The sequence below is a fragment of the Saccostrea echinata genome, unplaced genomic scaffold (genome assembly GCF_033153115.1).
Source record: "Saccostrea echinata isolate AGI-Se365-2 ecotype Australia unplaced genomic scaffold, CSIRO_AGI_Sech_v1 ptg000010l, whole genome shotgun sequence".
In the NCBI taxonomy this organism is placed as follows: domain Eukaryota; kingdom Metazoa; phylum Mollusca; class Bivalvia; order Ostreida; family Ostreidae; genus Saccostrea; species Saccostrea echinata.
Window position 1 is genome coordinate 2,178,193 of NW_026889759.1, and position 15,205 is coordinate 2,193,397.

At 35.7% G+C, this 15,205-nt stretch overlaps 1 protein-coding gene across 1 annotated transcript in view; it reads left to right on the forward strand.

Moving 5' to 3' along the window:
- LOC133184125 (serine/threonine-protein kinase SMG1-like) overlaps positions 1-15,205 on the forward strand; it is a 37,570-nt gene that overhangs the window by 4,058 nt on the left and 18,307 nt on the right. The window contains exons 4-36 of the mRNA XM_061318992.1: positions 424-510; positions 815-944; positions 1,139-1,264; positions 1,388-1,558; positions 1,910-2,080; positions 2,192-2,264; positions 2,548-2,699; positions 2,863-2,964; positions 3,184-3,260; positions 3,388-3,580; positions 4,064-4,194; positions 4,418-4,579; positions 4,952-5,061; positions 5,170-5,266; positions 5,416-5,517; positions 5,774-5,959; positions 6,058-6,157; positions 6,286-6,487; positions 6,763-6,890; positions 6,996-7,160; positions 7,581-7,735; positions 8,178-8,385; positions 8,564-8,697; positions 8,991-9,191; positions 9,549-9,708; positions 10,123-10,249; positions 10,338-10,883; positions 11,178-11,337; positions 11,736-11,796; positions 11,900-11,995; positions 12,305-12,493; positions 12,636-12,774; positions 14,904-15,071. Coding sequence (XP_061174976.1) covers positions 424-510; positions 815-944; positions 1,139-1,264; positions 1,388-1,558; positions 1,910-2,080; positions 2,192-2,264; positions 2,548-2,699; positions 2,863-2,964; positions 3,184-3,260; positions 3,388-3,580; positions 4,064-4,194; positions 4,418-4,579; positions 4,952-5,061; positions 5,170-5,266; positions 5,416-5,517; positions 5,774-5,959; positions 6,058-6,157; positions 6,286-6,487; positions 6,763-6,890; positions 6,996-7,160; positions 7,581-7,735; positions 8,178-8,385; positions 8,564-8,697; positions 8,991-9,191; positions 9,549-9,708; positions 10,123-10,249; positions 10,338-10,883; positions 11,178-11,337; positions 11,736-11,796; positions 11,900-11,995; positions 12,305-12,493; positions 12,636-12,774; positions 14,904-15,071 — 5,009 coding nt within the window. The remainder of the gene's footprint in view (positions 1-423; positions 511-814; positions 945-1,138; positions 1,265-1,387; positions 1,559-1,909; positions 2,081-2,191; positions 2,265-2,547; positions 2,700-2,862; positions 2,965-3,183; positions 3,261-3,387; positions 3,581-4,063; positions 4,195-4,417; positions 4,580-4,951; positions 5,062-5,169; positions 5,267-5,415; positions 5,518-5,773; positions 5,960-6,057; positions 6,158-6,285; positions 6,488-6,762; positions 6,891-6,995; positions 7,161-7,580; positions 7,736-8,177; positions 8,386-8,563; positions 8,698-8,990; positions 9,192-9,548; positions 9,709-10,122; positions 10,250-10,337; positions 10,884-11,177; positions 11,338-11,735; positions 11,797-11,899; positions 11,996-12,304; positions 12,494-12,635; positions 12,775-14,903; positions 15,072-15,205) is intronic.

The following is a 15,205-nucleotide window of genomic DNA, read 5'->3' on the forward strand; positions in this document are numbered from 1 at the left end:
GTGCCCCAGGTATTGTTAATCAACACCCACAACCCTTATGTTTTGATCATTGAACTAGCATTGACTACATAAACAGCAGTTTAAATATCAATATAGGATCATTGTCTGCTGATTTGAATTTTAGGAAAATGTAGTAATTAAAGTAAATTAATGATGAGTACAACTTGTAATTACTGTATGACAACATAATATATATCTACTGGAGTCATGACACATAACCCCCCCCCCCCCCCCCCCAAAAAAAAAAAAAAAACGAAGCATGAATTTATTTAAAACTTATTCACTATTTCCTGAAATTACAGATTTATTAATGCCATGAACATAACAGATATTTACACTGCATTTACACTGCAAGTTATTTTCCCCCTTATACAGTATTTAAACCACACACTCTACTGTGAATGTCCATGAAATTTATTTTAGATCATCCCTGTGTCCAAAGGAAGTGAAAGTAGAAGTTGCAAAATGTGTGGGGATCATTGGAGGAATCATGGGACATGATTCACAGAGGTACATGTACATACTGGAAATTTCAACAAAAAAAAAAAATGTTAAATTTCAGTAGAACAAAGCTTACTAGAGTTATTGAGTGCTTTAAATATATTTTATTTGATTTTTTCTGTTCAAATTAATGGTACAAAACAAACTTCTCCAAAGTTGATATAAAACATTAATTTTAAATGACTGATATTTATGTACGTATGTATGAATGATTTAAATCAAGAAGATTATGTCAAAGAAAAATGGCAAATTAAGTTTAAGCTCCACAATGAATACATGATTTAGAATCAATTGCTTGAATATTTTTTTTTAGATATTTTCAGTGGCTTTTCTGTCAAACAAACAATATGGTGGATGACGACATCCGTTCATTGTTTATTGATGCACTCTATGAAACCCTTCGGTATGATGAGAAGAAACAAGCAACTGCCAATCTTATGCCTGTGAGTAAAAATTTAGTTATGGGAGGAATTTACAGAATTTTATGTGACATGACATGGCATTTTTTCTTAATTTTTTTTTTTAATGTCAATTTCTCAGTTTTTGATTATCCAATCAATACTGAACTTCAAATTCTTTCATTTCATCCCTTGGACCTTTCTAAGTGTATAAATATTTGGCGTTTTCTGTTTATCAGATGGTGATGGCCAATGTGCAGACGCTGTTGGAGAATGCAGACACACCAGATCTCTTGTGTTCAGTGGTCAACGTCATCTTACATATCGCCAAAAATTATCCCAGTGTCTTCACGTCTCACTTCAGGGTAAATTCTGCTCTCTGTAACTCATCTCATTAATCCACAAAACATTTTTTTGCATGAATTCAGAGTTTAAAATTTTTGTCTGAATACGAGTCCTCATTAAGCATTTTATTTGGCATGATCCAGGATACTGTTGATATTTTGGTGGGCTGGCACATTGACTCCACACAGAAGGACACTCTGATTGAGTTCACGTCTAATGCTCTGGTCGAGTTCCACAGGTACTGGGTTAATGACATCTCATTCTCCACCACACTGCTGGGACAGTTCCTGGAGGACATGGAAGCCTATGCTGAGGTACTAATTTTGTCAGGAGATCATAGGTGTCTGTAAATGTTAGGATAGGTGGTAATGTTGTTCTTTATTTCTTTCTCTTTTTCAGTACCATAAATAGTAGGTAAAATAGTAGGCAAAGCAAAGGACACCATCATCTTCATAATTTTTTTATATATATACTTAGTATTTAAATAATTTTAATAAACTTAATAGGCATTGTAGAAAAGTGTTGCTTTTAGTAAGAAATACTGTGTTCTCTGTAATGCTCAGTATGTATAGAGTGAGATTAAAAGCTGAAAACTGAAGAAAAAAAATCTTGATAAATTTTGAGAAGTTCAGATTTCTAAACCCTTTTGTTTTTAATCCTTCCAGGATCTGGCCTATGGTTGTGGGGACCAGACTTACCCTGAGGAAGAAGTCCCCATTCCTGAGGACTGCATCATCAAAATCGGAGCCCTGCTGAAAGTTTTCACAACAGTGGTTAGAAGCATGGGAGAGGAGTTTTCCCCCAGCAAACAAATCACACGAGAGTATATGTCACAGGTCAGTTTCAAAGATCTCAGTTTATGAGTAGGTTTTAGATAAGTTTCAGTGAAAGAGAGAAGGTTCTCTATGGGGTGATGTTTCTCAAGTAAAGTATTTTTTTGATTTCAGATTTTGGACAGAATTACCAAGAGTGTTGATACTGCCACCAGACACTACTTTTCAGAAGACATGGTCATTGAAGGTAAGACTAAACAAAGTCATTCAGTTATCAGACTATCCCCTCTTGGAAAAATGTATCACAGGACTTTTTTCTTCCCTTTGTTTTGTCAGAAAAGAAGGAAGGAAAAGTTCAGGGATGGATTTTTTTTTTAATAAATTTTTAATTTATTTATCTTAACTTTCTCACCTCTTGGTCTGAACTATCAAAGAATTTGCCATTTGTATGCATAATGGTTTTAAATTTTAGAAAAGTGATACTACATTGTATAAATTAATTCCATCTTTGACTTCTTTTCTCAATCTAGCCAACACCTGTATCCTGATTTTGATTGGTCAGCTGCGGTCAGAGGTTGTCCACAGTGAGGAGCCCCTATTGTCATTCCTGTTGTACCAGATCTTTACAGAGAGGCTCGTCTCCTATCAATTCATCACCTCCATTCTTACAGTGTGTCAGAAGGTAATATGTTAAATCTAACTTTCCGATACTGTATAACCAACAAAAAGTTTTCGTTTTTGACTTTGCATGTAAAGTTAATGATATCAGGAAGTTAATACTTTCATACAATATATTGTTAAAAATGAAAGGGGGAAAAAAGTTAGTATACAAATGTTATTGACAGGTGATAGAGACATTTGGAATTCAGTTACCTGTGAACTTTGTGAGTCAGCTGTTTTCTCCAGGATCCATGCTACAGAGATACCGCTTCTGCCACAGTGAACAGGTGCAATAAATTCCTTGTAACAGTAAATGATTTATTGTGATAATTTCCTGAATTATTAAAAAAAGTGCTAAAAATTCCTAAATTTTTAACAGAGTTGATTACATTTTACTTAAAAAATAAATATTTTTAGGCAAAGGTAATTGCAGTGAATTTGCTAATTATAGGTAATGAAAATGGTTCAAATTGATAGAAATGAATGTACATTTTTGTTTCTTACAGATTATACAACAAATTCTGGCAACCTATCATGACGTCATGGTGTTGAAGAGTGTGCCCCTGTTGGAGGAGTCCTTTAAGTAAATATTGCACTATTACATACATGTACTCAAGTAAACCAACTTGCCTCTTTTAAACAAGAACTATTCTTTATATAAACAAATATTATACTGTCAGATTTAATACAAACTTTTGCTTTCTTTGAAGGTATGTAGTTGGAGACCTTCAGCGTGCTTTTAACACTTTGCTACAAGCAGCCGGTGAGAAGACGGAGAAAAGCGTGATTTCTGGTAATCCCTATGCTGATGTCGTTTACAGTGTCTCAGAAGCGGAATCAGCTTGTATCTTTAATCTCTGTGCTCTGGCTGAAATTGGAAACACCAAGAGCAATTTGATTGCAGTAAGTAGACATTCTTCTCTTTTTGATTATCTTTAAAATCTTCCATCAAATTATGTTCCATTCAAAGCAAAAAAATACATGTATTCAATATACAGGTAATATCAAAATCTCCTAGTTCAACCAGCCACTTAAAAACAATCATGATTTCCAAAACTTGGGCATTGGTTTCTGATATTACATGATTTTAAGAGTATTTTTCTTTCCTGTTTACCAGGAATTTTTTTTTTATTCCTTTGAAAACACTTTGAGAGATCAAGAACTTTAAGAGAAAAAGGTTGGAGAGATTGAGATTTATTAAAGGAAAAGTTGAGTCAGGGATATACTTAAAGAGATCAAGAACTTTGAGAGATTGAAGTTTGAGCTATTAAGAGTCACCTATATATTATAATGCCTTTTCATGTGTTGCTTTGAAATTAAGACAAATAAATCATATCCATAAATTCAAGAACATTATGAATTGAACTCTCTCTTGTTGTATTACAGATGTGGGCCCTGTCTCCCAGTATATTTGACCTAGTTAGTAAGCACCTGAGCCCCCTGGACGAGGTCGTATCAGAGGTCTACCCAGCTGTCCAGTATGCCCTCCTGAACACTCTATTTTCTCACTGCTCCAGGTAATGTTCTGAACAGTGGGTTCAAAATTCATATGCATGATTGATGTTTTTGTAATCATTTTATTGTAAGAGTATAACCCCCCTCCCCACCCCCACCCCATTTTTTTTTTTTTTTTGCAAAACAAAACTAAAAAGTGCTCTCCACTTCCCCACCCACCCTAACACACACACATACAGTATGAGATATCTGTTAGATATGACTATGAGATATGACTGTTTTCAGACATGGTAACTTTGTGTCCAGTAGCAGTTTGATTATGCAGACTCCCAGACTGGATGGCTCCCTAATGGCCAATGTAAATCCCACCACGGCGGGCAATTTCACACAGATTCTGAAGCTGCTGGCAGGTCTTCTAGCCCAAGGCCATGCCTCTTATGACAGCAGGTAAACAGAAATAGAAAATCAACTATTGAACACTAACTGGAAAAGCTGACCTATTGCTTGGTTCTGATATGTCTGTGGCTTGGAGAATGTTGCCCAGTGAATGTTTTCATTCATTGAAATTGGATTGACTCTACCTGTAAATATTCAGGAGGGAGTAGTCATCATTCTTAAGGGAGTGATTCCATTATAGGGAGGGTGTCCATCAAATCAAGAAATTTAAATGTTTTTTGGAAAAAGTGTTGTTTTTATATAGGGAAAAGTCAGTAATGATATGATTATATGAAACCCTCTATACAATTTTCTTTGTGTCTGATTTTGAACAAATACAGGGCTAGATTTAAAGGTATTGATCAATTTATTTATCATTTAAAGATGCTTAGGAATGAAGTGGATTGCAGATATTATTGGCAGTCTTCAGACCAACCCACACATCTTCTCCTCAGACGAGTTCACTAATGTCATCAGATATATTACGCAACTAGGTAAGTGATATGGTGGTTGAATTTCCTTTGTTGCTGAAGACAGCAGTTTGATTTTCTTGTAACAACTGAGGGGAAAAACACTAGTCAATGAAATCTTTTTTTTTTAAGGTCACCATAATGACTTCTGCATCTCCATGTGTGTGTGCAAATGTTTACAGAATGTTTATAAAATCAACAGCAATCTGCCAATCAGCTTGATTCAAAGGTACACTTTATGTTTATTTATAATCTTGATTGATTGATTGATTATATTCTGTGATTTCTACACCTACAAAAAAATCTCTTTATTTTGGCTTTTTAAGTTTGCTTTGAGAATCATTGTAGATATATATTGAAGTTTTTGTACCATTTCAGTGCTTTGAAGCTCAGTGTGTACAAATTGTCAGATGTAAGGTCAGAGGTCAGAGAGGGCTACCTGAATCTTCTAAAAGTCCTGCCAGTCAATGTCACTACCAGGTAATATCAGATGTCAAGGTCAAGAAAGGAGCAAAGCTTGATTTGTTGCTTCAAATAACTGATACAATTGAATTTTAAAATTTTGATGTTTTGTAAATAATATTTTGAGATTTACTTGGAAATAATGTTTGGCAAAAACTGTTTGAATGATATACTTAAGTGCTCATGTATATGTTATAAAGGTCTGTAGAGTGATGAATTATCTGGTAGTGTTGTGTCTATCCCAGATTCATAGTTTTCTTCCGTGTTATTTCAGGTTATACAGCCTGTTACATCTGAGTGATGACAACGATCAGTCCCTCAGTATTCAGGAGGGAGCAGAAGGAGTCACTGCTGCATGGCTAGCCCGGCGGGCTCACATCAGTCGAATCCCTAATGGAGAATTCCATTCTGTGAACTTCAGACAAATCATGGCCTACATACTGCATGAAACTCAGCCCATGTATGTGATCTAGAGTTTTAGTGATGTCTTTGTCTATGAGAAAGGATTTGATTTGTGTGATATGAAGATTAATTTTTTTTATGTTTTCGGATTTTCAGCCAATCAGGAAGTTGGAATTGGTTAGAGGCCATGTTTTACAGCTGTCAGGATGCCTCTCGGGATAACAAAATGATGGAGACGTTTAGGATGGCAAATTTTGTAAGCAATGAGTGATTTTTGAAAAGATTTTGTCAAAATTTCAGTTCATGTGCTGCTGAAATTATTAAATGTACAGTAGTTTAAAAATATGTATGAAAATCAACTAATTTTGGTTTTCATTGTGACAGGTGGATAACAATGAGGCAATGCTGTGGTTTTGGGCCACATGGGAATCAGCCCAGTACTGTGTGTTGAACAGATTGAGAACCCCCCTTGGGAAACCCCAGGACACATTTACCTCCATAGAGGGTGTACTGAAGACATTTGCTAAAGAGCTTGATAAATCTACTGATGAGAGAAATGACATCAACAAAACAGAACAAAAGAAAGGTAAGGAATATGAGTATACATGTATTTTAACGTGGAAAATTATGTTTCAACGTGGAAAACACTTGTGATAGGATTTGGCTATGTGTTTTACAGTTTATTGTGTTTTGATAAAAGTTCTTGTTTCCATGCATAATCATTGATAAGACATATGAAAGGTTTATTCCAACAATTTATGTAATTTACTACACAGCATTTTCCACAATACAGTATTTAGAACTACAAAATGCTGTTTTACTGATGAAATATAATAAACCTGCATGTTTCTATATCTGAAGGAGTGAAGCATGATGATCTGTCCAGCCACTTAAGAGTTCACCTCCTTCTGCAGTTCATGGAACACTTGGAAAAACTTCTATATAATGCTTATGAGGGATGTGCCATGGCTATGCCAATGTCTCCAAAGGTACAGGAATTTATGCAAAACAAGTTTTCTTATTGAGTTGATAGTGGGTATGTTATCTCCAGTTTAAAAGTGCAGGTAAAATGTGTGGTCTGTATTCAATTGTAGAGTGTGAGGACATTCTTCCGGACCAACAAGGGCACCTGTTTGGAGTGGTTATCTCGGATCCGCTCTTCTGTCATCAAGATAGCACTACACAACGGCATGCCAGCCATGGCTGTCAGACAGTGTCATCAGCTGCTGCAGGAAATGAAGGAAAACAACACACTTCAGGTTAGACAAATAATGGTTCTCTGTTTTTGTCCAAAGGAGGGTCAGTTATGTTTATTAAAAGGTCCATATCTGAAATATCTTGGGAAAGTGATAAATTTTGTAATGTACATGTGGTACATATACATATATTTTTGGTAGAAGTACAAATTTGAAAGAGTTTAAAGTGGCATCGAATGTTTTATGTTAAAAACAGTGTATGTACATGTAACATACTTGGACAAACGAATCAGTCTCCTTCCCTGTCAGCCTTAATAGGTTATTGGTTCTTAATGCAATCATAATTTTAAGGCTAATCCACTGTGTGCACATTTTGTAGTTTTTCAGCTGTATGTACAGATACCTGATATGCCTTGTAGAATTCACCTTACACATGAACCTTTTATATACATGTAAATTACATTTTATGTGTGTTTATTGTAGGGAATTGAGTTTGAGCAGACAGTACTGTTCCTAGTGAAGGCTTTGGGAGAACTGAAGCAGGGAGATGCTATTATGGGAGTGTACAGCTGGTGTAAAGAACAAACAGGCAAAAAATTCCTCTGGATCAAAGCTTTGGTGGAAAAAGCATCTGGGAAGTAAGTACAGACACAACTCATAAAACAAAAACTGGATATCTGGGCTGCGTTCAAGAAAATATGTATGTAAATTAACATTTAATTCGCTAAGATGTAGAAAATAATTCCCCATTTTATGAAAATCTAGTAAGCTGTAAAGTTGTAACTAAGGAGGCCATCTTAGATTTGGTACTGCATTTAATATCTATGCTAGCTCTCCCTACGTAGTGGCTAGGCTAGCTCTCCATTCAAGAGCGTAGCTTTACGTAGCGGCTACGTAGCACCTATGCTGTTGAATGCACCCCTGACATCATGAGTTTTACAGACATAAATCCTCTCTTTGTTAGCTTGTACTTTAAGAAGCAGCAATGAATTAAATCTAAAATGATGATCTTTGATCATTCTGCATTACCCTACTGCTGTACATTTTAAATTCATTATTTTCTTTTCTTCAATTTTCAAGGTATGAGAGTGCTGCAAAGGAATTAAAGAGTGTGCTGAAGTTAATGGTGTCTTCGGATTCGGAGAAAACTGACTCCCCCCGAGAAGATCTGACAAAGATGGAGATGATCATGCCCAAGAAGATCACTGGAATTCTGAGTAAACAGTCCCCCTTCCCTCAGCCTGACAGCAACCTACCAGTGTTAAAGCTCCACTTTGTAGTAACTCAGGTACCAACATCTTTGTAGTATCTTTTAATTGTTAAAAATTGAATTAGGGTTTAAAAGAGTTTGGGAAACAAATATATAAATTATAAAAAAATAAAATAATTACATGTATGCGGAAAAAGTTTTTTCTTTCATTGATAGTTGAGATCAGTGGATTATTGTATTCTTTTCTTTGTTGCAGGTGTTTGATTGTTATGAAAAGTTACATGATTGGGAATCGGTGATGGAATGGCAGGATACAATCTTACAGTACAGACAGAATTACAGTCAGCTACAGACAGCGTTCTACTCTGACATAGACCTCAACTACATCAGGTATGGCTAAATCTTAGAAGCTTTAACAAAAAACCCAAGTTAGCCAGGTAGGGCTTCTTGTTAGAAAATGTGTACTTTATAGAAAATCTCAGAACTCAGTTTTATCTGAAACCAAGATATGCTTGAATATGTTACAAATGTAAAAAAAAAAAAAAATTCCTCCTGTATTATTAGAATTAAGTATGTCAAATTTGAAGTTTCTTTTGCTGAAAGAAGATACACGTAGTTATAAGTAGTATTTTGCATATATCCCTTAATACTTGCTCTATTCTTGTATTTACTGTTTTCATCAGAGCTCTATCAGCTTTTGAGGAGGGTGATTTTGCTGAGGTTCGGGAGAAACTAGAACTTGTTCCAGGATCCTCTCTGTCTGAGATAAACATCAGTCCTCAGTCATACAGTCAATGGAGCCCTGGGGAGAAGCTGGATCTGATCAACAGACAGTTTATCAGACTTACCACATACTCTCAGGACCCCAAGTCCACAAGTAGCAAGTAAGAACTGGGACACATAATGTAAATTAACTTTGATCCAACTTTCTTTTGTGACTGTATTTTTCATATACTGTTGGATCAAGTTATTTTGTGGGGGGAGGGGGGGGGGGGGGGGAGATGTTGGTGGAGAATCAAAATTTTACTGTTTCATTTGGATGTTAATTTGTGGGTAACTTGTATATGCAGAAGATTCAGTGAACCAATACACTGACAAAGTTATCATTCATGAGGATGTAAATCATGAAATCAACAAACTTTGGTCCCCCATGAACAATGATGATTCCACAGAAGGCACATACTTACATGTATTTTTAGTCTAGAAATTTTGTAACTTAAGAAAATTTATTCATTTTTCAGGACTGATATTTCGAAATGTCTGAGTCATGTAGAAAGCCTGGAGGAAAGTGTGCTAAGAGTGGCCTCCCTTGAGTGGCCTGTCCTTGTTGCTCAGAGAGCCTTGACTCACCTATGTACCACCACAGTCCTGAGGAGACAGATTGAAGATAAAAAGTCAAAGGTTTGATGAATGGATAAAGTTTTAAAATGTGCGAGATAAATGTACTTTATTGCTTGAAGTGAAAAAATAGAGGTTTTGACTGGAATTTAAGTGCTTTAAGCAAAAAAGGGGAAAATCGGATGAGGAACTTCTGAAATAAATGAAGCCATTCAGTGAATCTATCCTTTATGCTAATGGTATTCTGCTATGGTTTTGGTGCAGTTTTATTAGTTTGCTGTTTTCATAGTAGAACAAAACCCTGAGATTAATTTTAGAACATTACTGACAGACATGAACTATGAATTTGAAGCAAAGTAAAATTGAATGAAAAAGGTAGATGTGGAAGTACCTGAGAGAAATCAAAACTGTATATATAAAGTACTTGCATTATGTTCAAAAATAAGTCTAATAACATGTAGCTCTGTTTGGTTATAGATGATTCTGCTACCACTGAGTGAGGATTATGGTATGGATTCTGATGAACATGACATATCCTCATACCTTCACTTACAAAGACTACTGGATATACAGAGACAAAATACAGCACCAGAAAAGAAGTCAAGTAAGCTTCATAGACTTGTGGAATTCTGATTTTATGTTTTGAATATTTACCCTGTTTCTGTTAGACTTAAGCCACTTTATTTTGACAGGTCTGACAAATCAAATTTTGAAGATTCAGCTCTCCACAGCTAGCCTGGCAAGGAAACAGGGTAATTACAACCTGGCTGAGAATGTCCTTTTATCACAGATCGACACTCTTGTCAAACCTAACATGGAGAATGGGAAAATTGCCCCTGAAGGACTGTTACAAGCCCTCTCTGTTCTACAGAGTAACACCAAGGCAGCCAGTCAGCTGGAAATTCTGGAAGTGGAGCGGGAAGGAGCTAAGCTTCTCCACAGCATGTCACAGCATAAAGAGAGCGTTGACATTCTGTCCAGCAGCATTGTAGGTTTTATCTGTGCTGACTTAATGAATGACAAGAAAGACAAAGAGATGCTGGAGAACTGTAGTCAACTGTGTGGGAAGTCATTGCTGACCCTGGTCAAGTGGTTACAGCTGGACTATAAGAACCTGTCCGCTGTCCTGACCCAAACCCCGGGAGAGGACTGTGTGCTGGGAGGGAACTTGCAGCTCCTGATGGAGACAGAGGCAAGGGCGGCACAGCAAGGCATGGGACTGGTCATGGAGGAAAACAGTAAGTAGGGATTTCACAGCACTTTTATTTTTATCTTCATAGGTAAACTGAATAGCCCAGGTGGCCTATAGTACCTTTGAAAATCCTATTTATTTGTGGACATTTAGCAAGCAGTAAGCAATTTGCTCTTTACCATGAGTCAAGAGTTCCAATTCCAGATGGGGCTTTGTTGGTCATATATAAAAATAAACAATGATACTCGGGTGACCTTCAAGGCCCACGGTCCTTTAGTTCAAAATAATTGGTATCTGTTTGTAAAGTAAAATGTCTCATGACTTTGACATCTGTTTGTAGACATCAGTATAGGAGAGAGTGCCATTGTGAGTGACACTGACAGTCTGATTGGACGACTGCTTCACCTAAGTACCATTGAGTGTCCAACGCTGAGCAAGACGTGGTTTACACTGGCTGGATGGTGCTATAAATGGGGGCGCAAATCTGTAGACAATGCCAGGTAGTATAGCACAATCCCTCAAGTGTTTAAAAATTCCAGGCATATTTAAATGTTACCATAATAGCAGACCTGCCAACCATTACAATTTTAACATATTTTCTATTGTCATTGTCAATTATGCTGTTACACTTATAATATTCAAATTTATGACTTTGACGAATTTCTAAGATTGTTGTACTGTCAAAATGGTATAAATAATGAAGTTGTGGTGTCTTGTACCTTAAATAAGCAAAGAAGCCCTTAATTCAATTGCAGTCATCTCTGTTGACCAGGTTTTTCTTGGCACAGGATCCATTCCCCTTGCTTCAAACGCTTTTCTACCAAAAGAGGTTGGGAGGTCTGTAAGTGAGATTGCGTTCTTTTTCTTTTGTTTAAAAAAAAATCCTTTTTATTAATAGCCATGGATTTGTTGACCTGCTGAGTGAAGAAATAGAGGAAGTGAAAGCTGTTCTGCCCAAGGTATGATACATGTAAACTTCCTTGACATGTTTTCCCAACAAAAATGACAAGAGTTGTGATAAATTCAGTGGGTTAGCAGCTGATGTTGTTTTCCTCCTTGTAGGGGACAAGTTCAGATGAGACCGGGAAGGTTTTGAGTGTTCTTCGTCAGATCCACACTCTGGATAACAGCGAGGAGGACATCTGTGAACAGGATCAGGTAGGTCCACTCAACATAAGACTGTCATAAACTCACATCAGCACATACATTTATACACAACCAGTTTACATCTCTGTACTTATTCCATACTTACTGAAATTTATGCATTATTTCATGAATATCAAATAAATAGTTGTCAATGTTGTTTTTTTTTTAAATGTAATCTTTATATAAAATAGGTCGTGAAATTTTCCAGCTTGTTTTAAGTACATGTAGAAAAACTGTGGCATATCCTTCAATGAATATGTATGAGAAATGCACTTCTCTGATTTCTTTAATGGCTTACACCAAATTACCTTCTTTCCCTAGGGACAGTATGATGATGGGGCAGAGACCACACGACGCCAGCTGTTGGCCTGTGGTCAGTCCTTACAGACCGCTAGTGACCAGTGCATTGAGGGTCTACTGACCATTTGGAGAGGAATCGTCCATAGAGTGTACCATTACTATCAGCTCTCGGCCAAGGCTTACTTCACCTACTTACAACTTAATGGAAAGGTCAGTAGGTTAAATATGAGAGCTGTTCTGCAGACAAAATGTCTGTTGAAGGTGTTGATAAACATGAAGAATGTGACAATAGTTTTTCTGTGAATGATGTTGAAATACTGTTATGTAGACACTGCAGACTGATGTATTGCAGGCTAAATCAGAGAGAAGCAATGAGGATGGTAATGTTATAGCTACTCTACGACTGTTGAGACTACTGGTGAAACATGCGTGGGAGTTACGTAATGTTCTGGAATCGGGATTAGCTAGTACACTCACCACTCCCTGGAAAGGTACTACACATATTTTTATATCAGAAATTGAATTTTTACTGATGTGTTGAACTGTACATTATATGGTCTGTAACTTTTTATCGGCATCATAAGGAAAAATACTTGGCAAACATTAATGCATGTACTCTGTGTTTATTATTTCTGTAGTACTTAGTCAAAGTTATGGTGATTCCTTAAATTGCAAAAATCAACACTTTGTACCTACCTGATGGACAAAATTTTGATAAGATTAATTAAAATACAGTATGGCAGTGTCTACTTCTCTAGTTATACATCAGAACAATATCTGAGCTTGACCAGGACACAGTAAACAGAAAAAGATTTGTTTACAGATAAACTTGAAAAGAGGTTTCATGTGACAGAAATGTAGTTATCCTGCAGGTTCAACTATTTGCCATATCAGTGTCACATGCAGTTATTCGAGGACTTTTGATAAAAATGTTCAATAAAGCTTTGTCACATCACAGTTAACACCTCAGAATGTATACAATGGCTGTGACAGTTAAACCCAGCTGTAACTGAGCAAGAACATATTTCACAAGTGTTTTAGAGGAGGTTTTACCGTATATACTCGCCTATAAGTCGGTCCGCCTATAAGTCGGTTGTGATTTTTGAGGTTATTTTGGAGGTATTTGCCATTGACCCGCCTATAAGTCGGTACAACTTTTTGCCAGGATAGGTGGACAATTTCAAATCAATGCTCTAATGTTTTAACATGCATTTCAAATAATATTTTGAGAAATTACGCCGATATTTTATCGTTCTTTTTTTCTTCTCTTATAAATTTCATATCAATACTCTAATGTATTTACCTGTGTTCAAATAATATGTTAGGATATGACATCGGTAATTAATATATTTTTTTTTTATTTTTCAACAAACCAAACCACTACCATTTTAGTTTTCTTTTTTTATACTGTTTTGTCTAAGCGTTAAATTCCTTGTCTTGTATATTTTATACACCGATCTCGATCATAGGCGGATCTCGGTCTCTTTGGCATGGTGAAGAACTATGTAACGAGGCTAGTAACATTTTGATGATATTTAATTAGGAGGTGCTCAATGTCCAAGCCATATCTATAGTTTTTAATAACGCTATGTTTGATCTTTTATTAGCAATTGTTGTCTCTTAATTACCTGTATCCCTTACCTGACACCGTGTTTATTTAGTGGCACGCGCCCTGAGAAAATCGTGTACTACACATCGGAAGCATATTCATAAACAATCGAGTTTTAATAGCCCCAGAATAATATTCTGAATTATTTTTTAAGAATATTATTTCTGTTGTCAAAAACATTGCAGACGGTACATATAATTATACATTACCTAATGCTGAACGTATTACCGGTATATCGGGTTCGCAATTCAATTTTACCGACAAACGATAGATTGACAGTAAGTCACAAGTTAATTAAAGAAATATTTTTGTTTATAATTAATCAAATAAATAATATACACTTAAGATCAAAATAAAATCATTAAAACATGTAAATACTTGTACATTATATATAATCTTAGAATACATAAATGATATAATACGTCCAGACATTTCTCAACGATAATCGTCGAAGTTATGTTAAAAATACTACATTTCGTCGTCTAGAAAAATACCAAGCTTTTGATGACTCGCCTATAAGTCGGACATAGAGTTTTGGAATAAAAGTTAACTCCCAAAAAACCGACTTATAGGCGAGTATATACGGTACTCAACATAAGGTTGGAAAATGAAAATGAGAAAAAAACTAAGGACCTTGTAACTTGTAATATATGTATACATTTCAAACCTACATGTATCTGTGCTGAAAGTTTGAAAATGAGAAAGTTCCAAATTACATGTAAAAATACAGTTCCCAAGAAATGCCATACAGAAGGTGAAGCATTTGGATTATTGGTATACGGGTTACCATGGTGCCACTGTATTTTAGAAATATTTCACATATTGTCCAAGATGTGCCATATTACAGATCATAAGTATTTAATAGCTAGCATATTTATTTTGATGGTTTTGTATGACAAATTATAATCATAATTTTTACCTTTGATTGTGCTCCTATATTTTAATCTAAATTTTGTTTTACCAAGTACATATACATTTGAAGTGATAAATGCATTGTTTGTAATTTTACAGGAATAATACCTCAGCTGTTTTCACGTCTAAGTCACCCAGAAGTGTATGTCAGACAAAGTATTTCCGACCTTTTGTGTCGTGTGGCCCATGATGCACCACACCTAATTGTATATCCAGCCGTTGTGGGGTCCTCCTCTAAAATGGATGACACAGACACCAAAAGAGAAGGTATTTGGTTGTGTGTTGGCTCCTTGTTCTAATCATTGTCTGATAATTGATTTCATTGTAAATTGAATAGATTATATTTTATGTATAAGATAAAGGATATTTTAGCTAATGAATATCATTGTGATATTTAACCT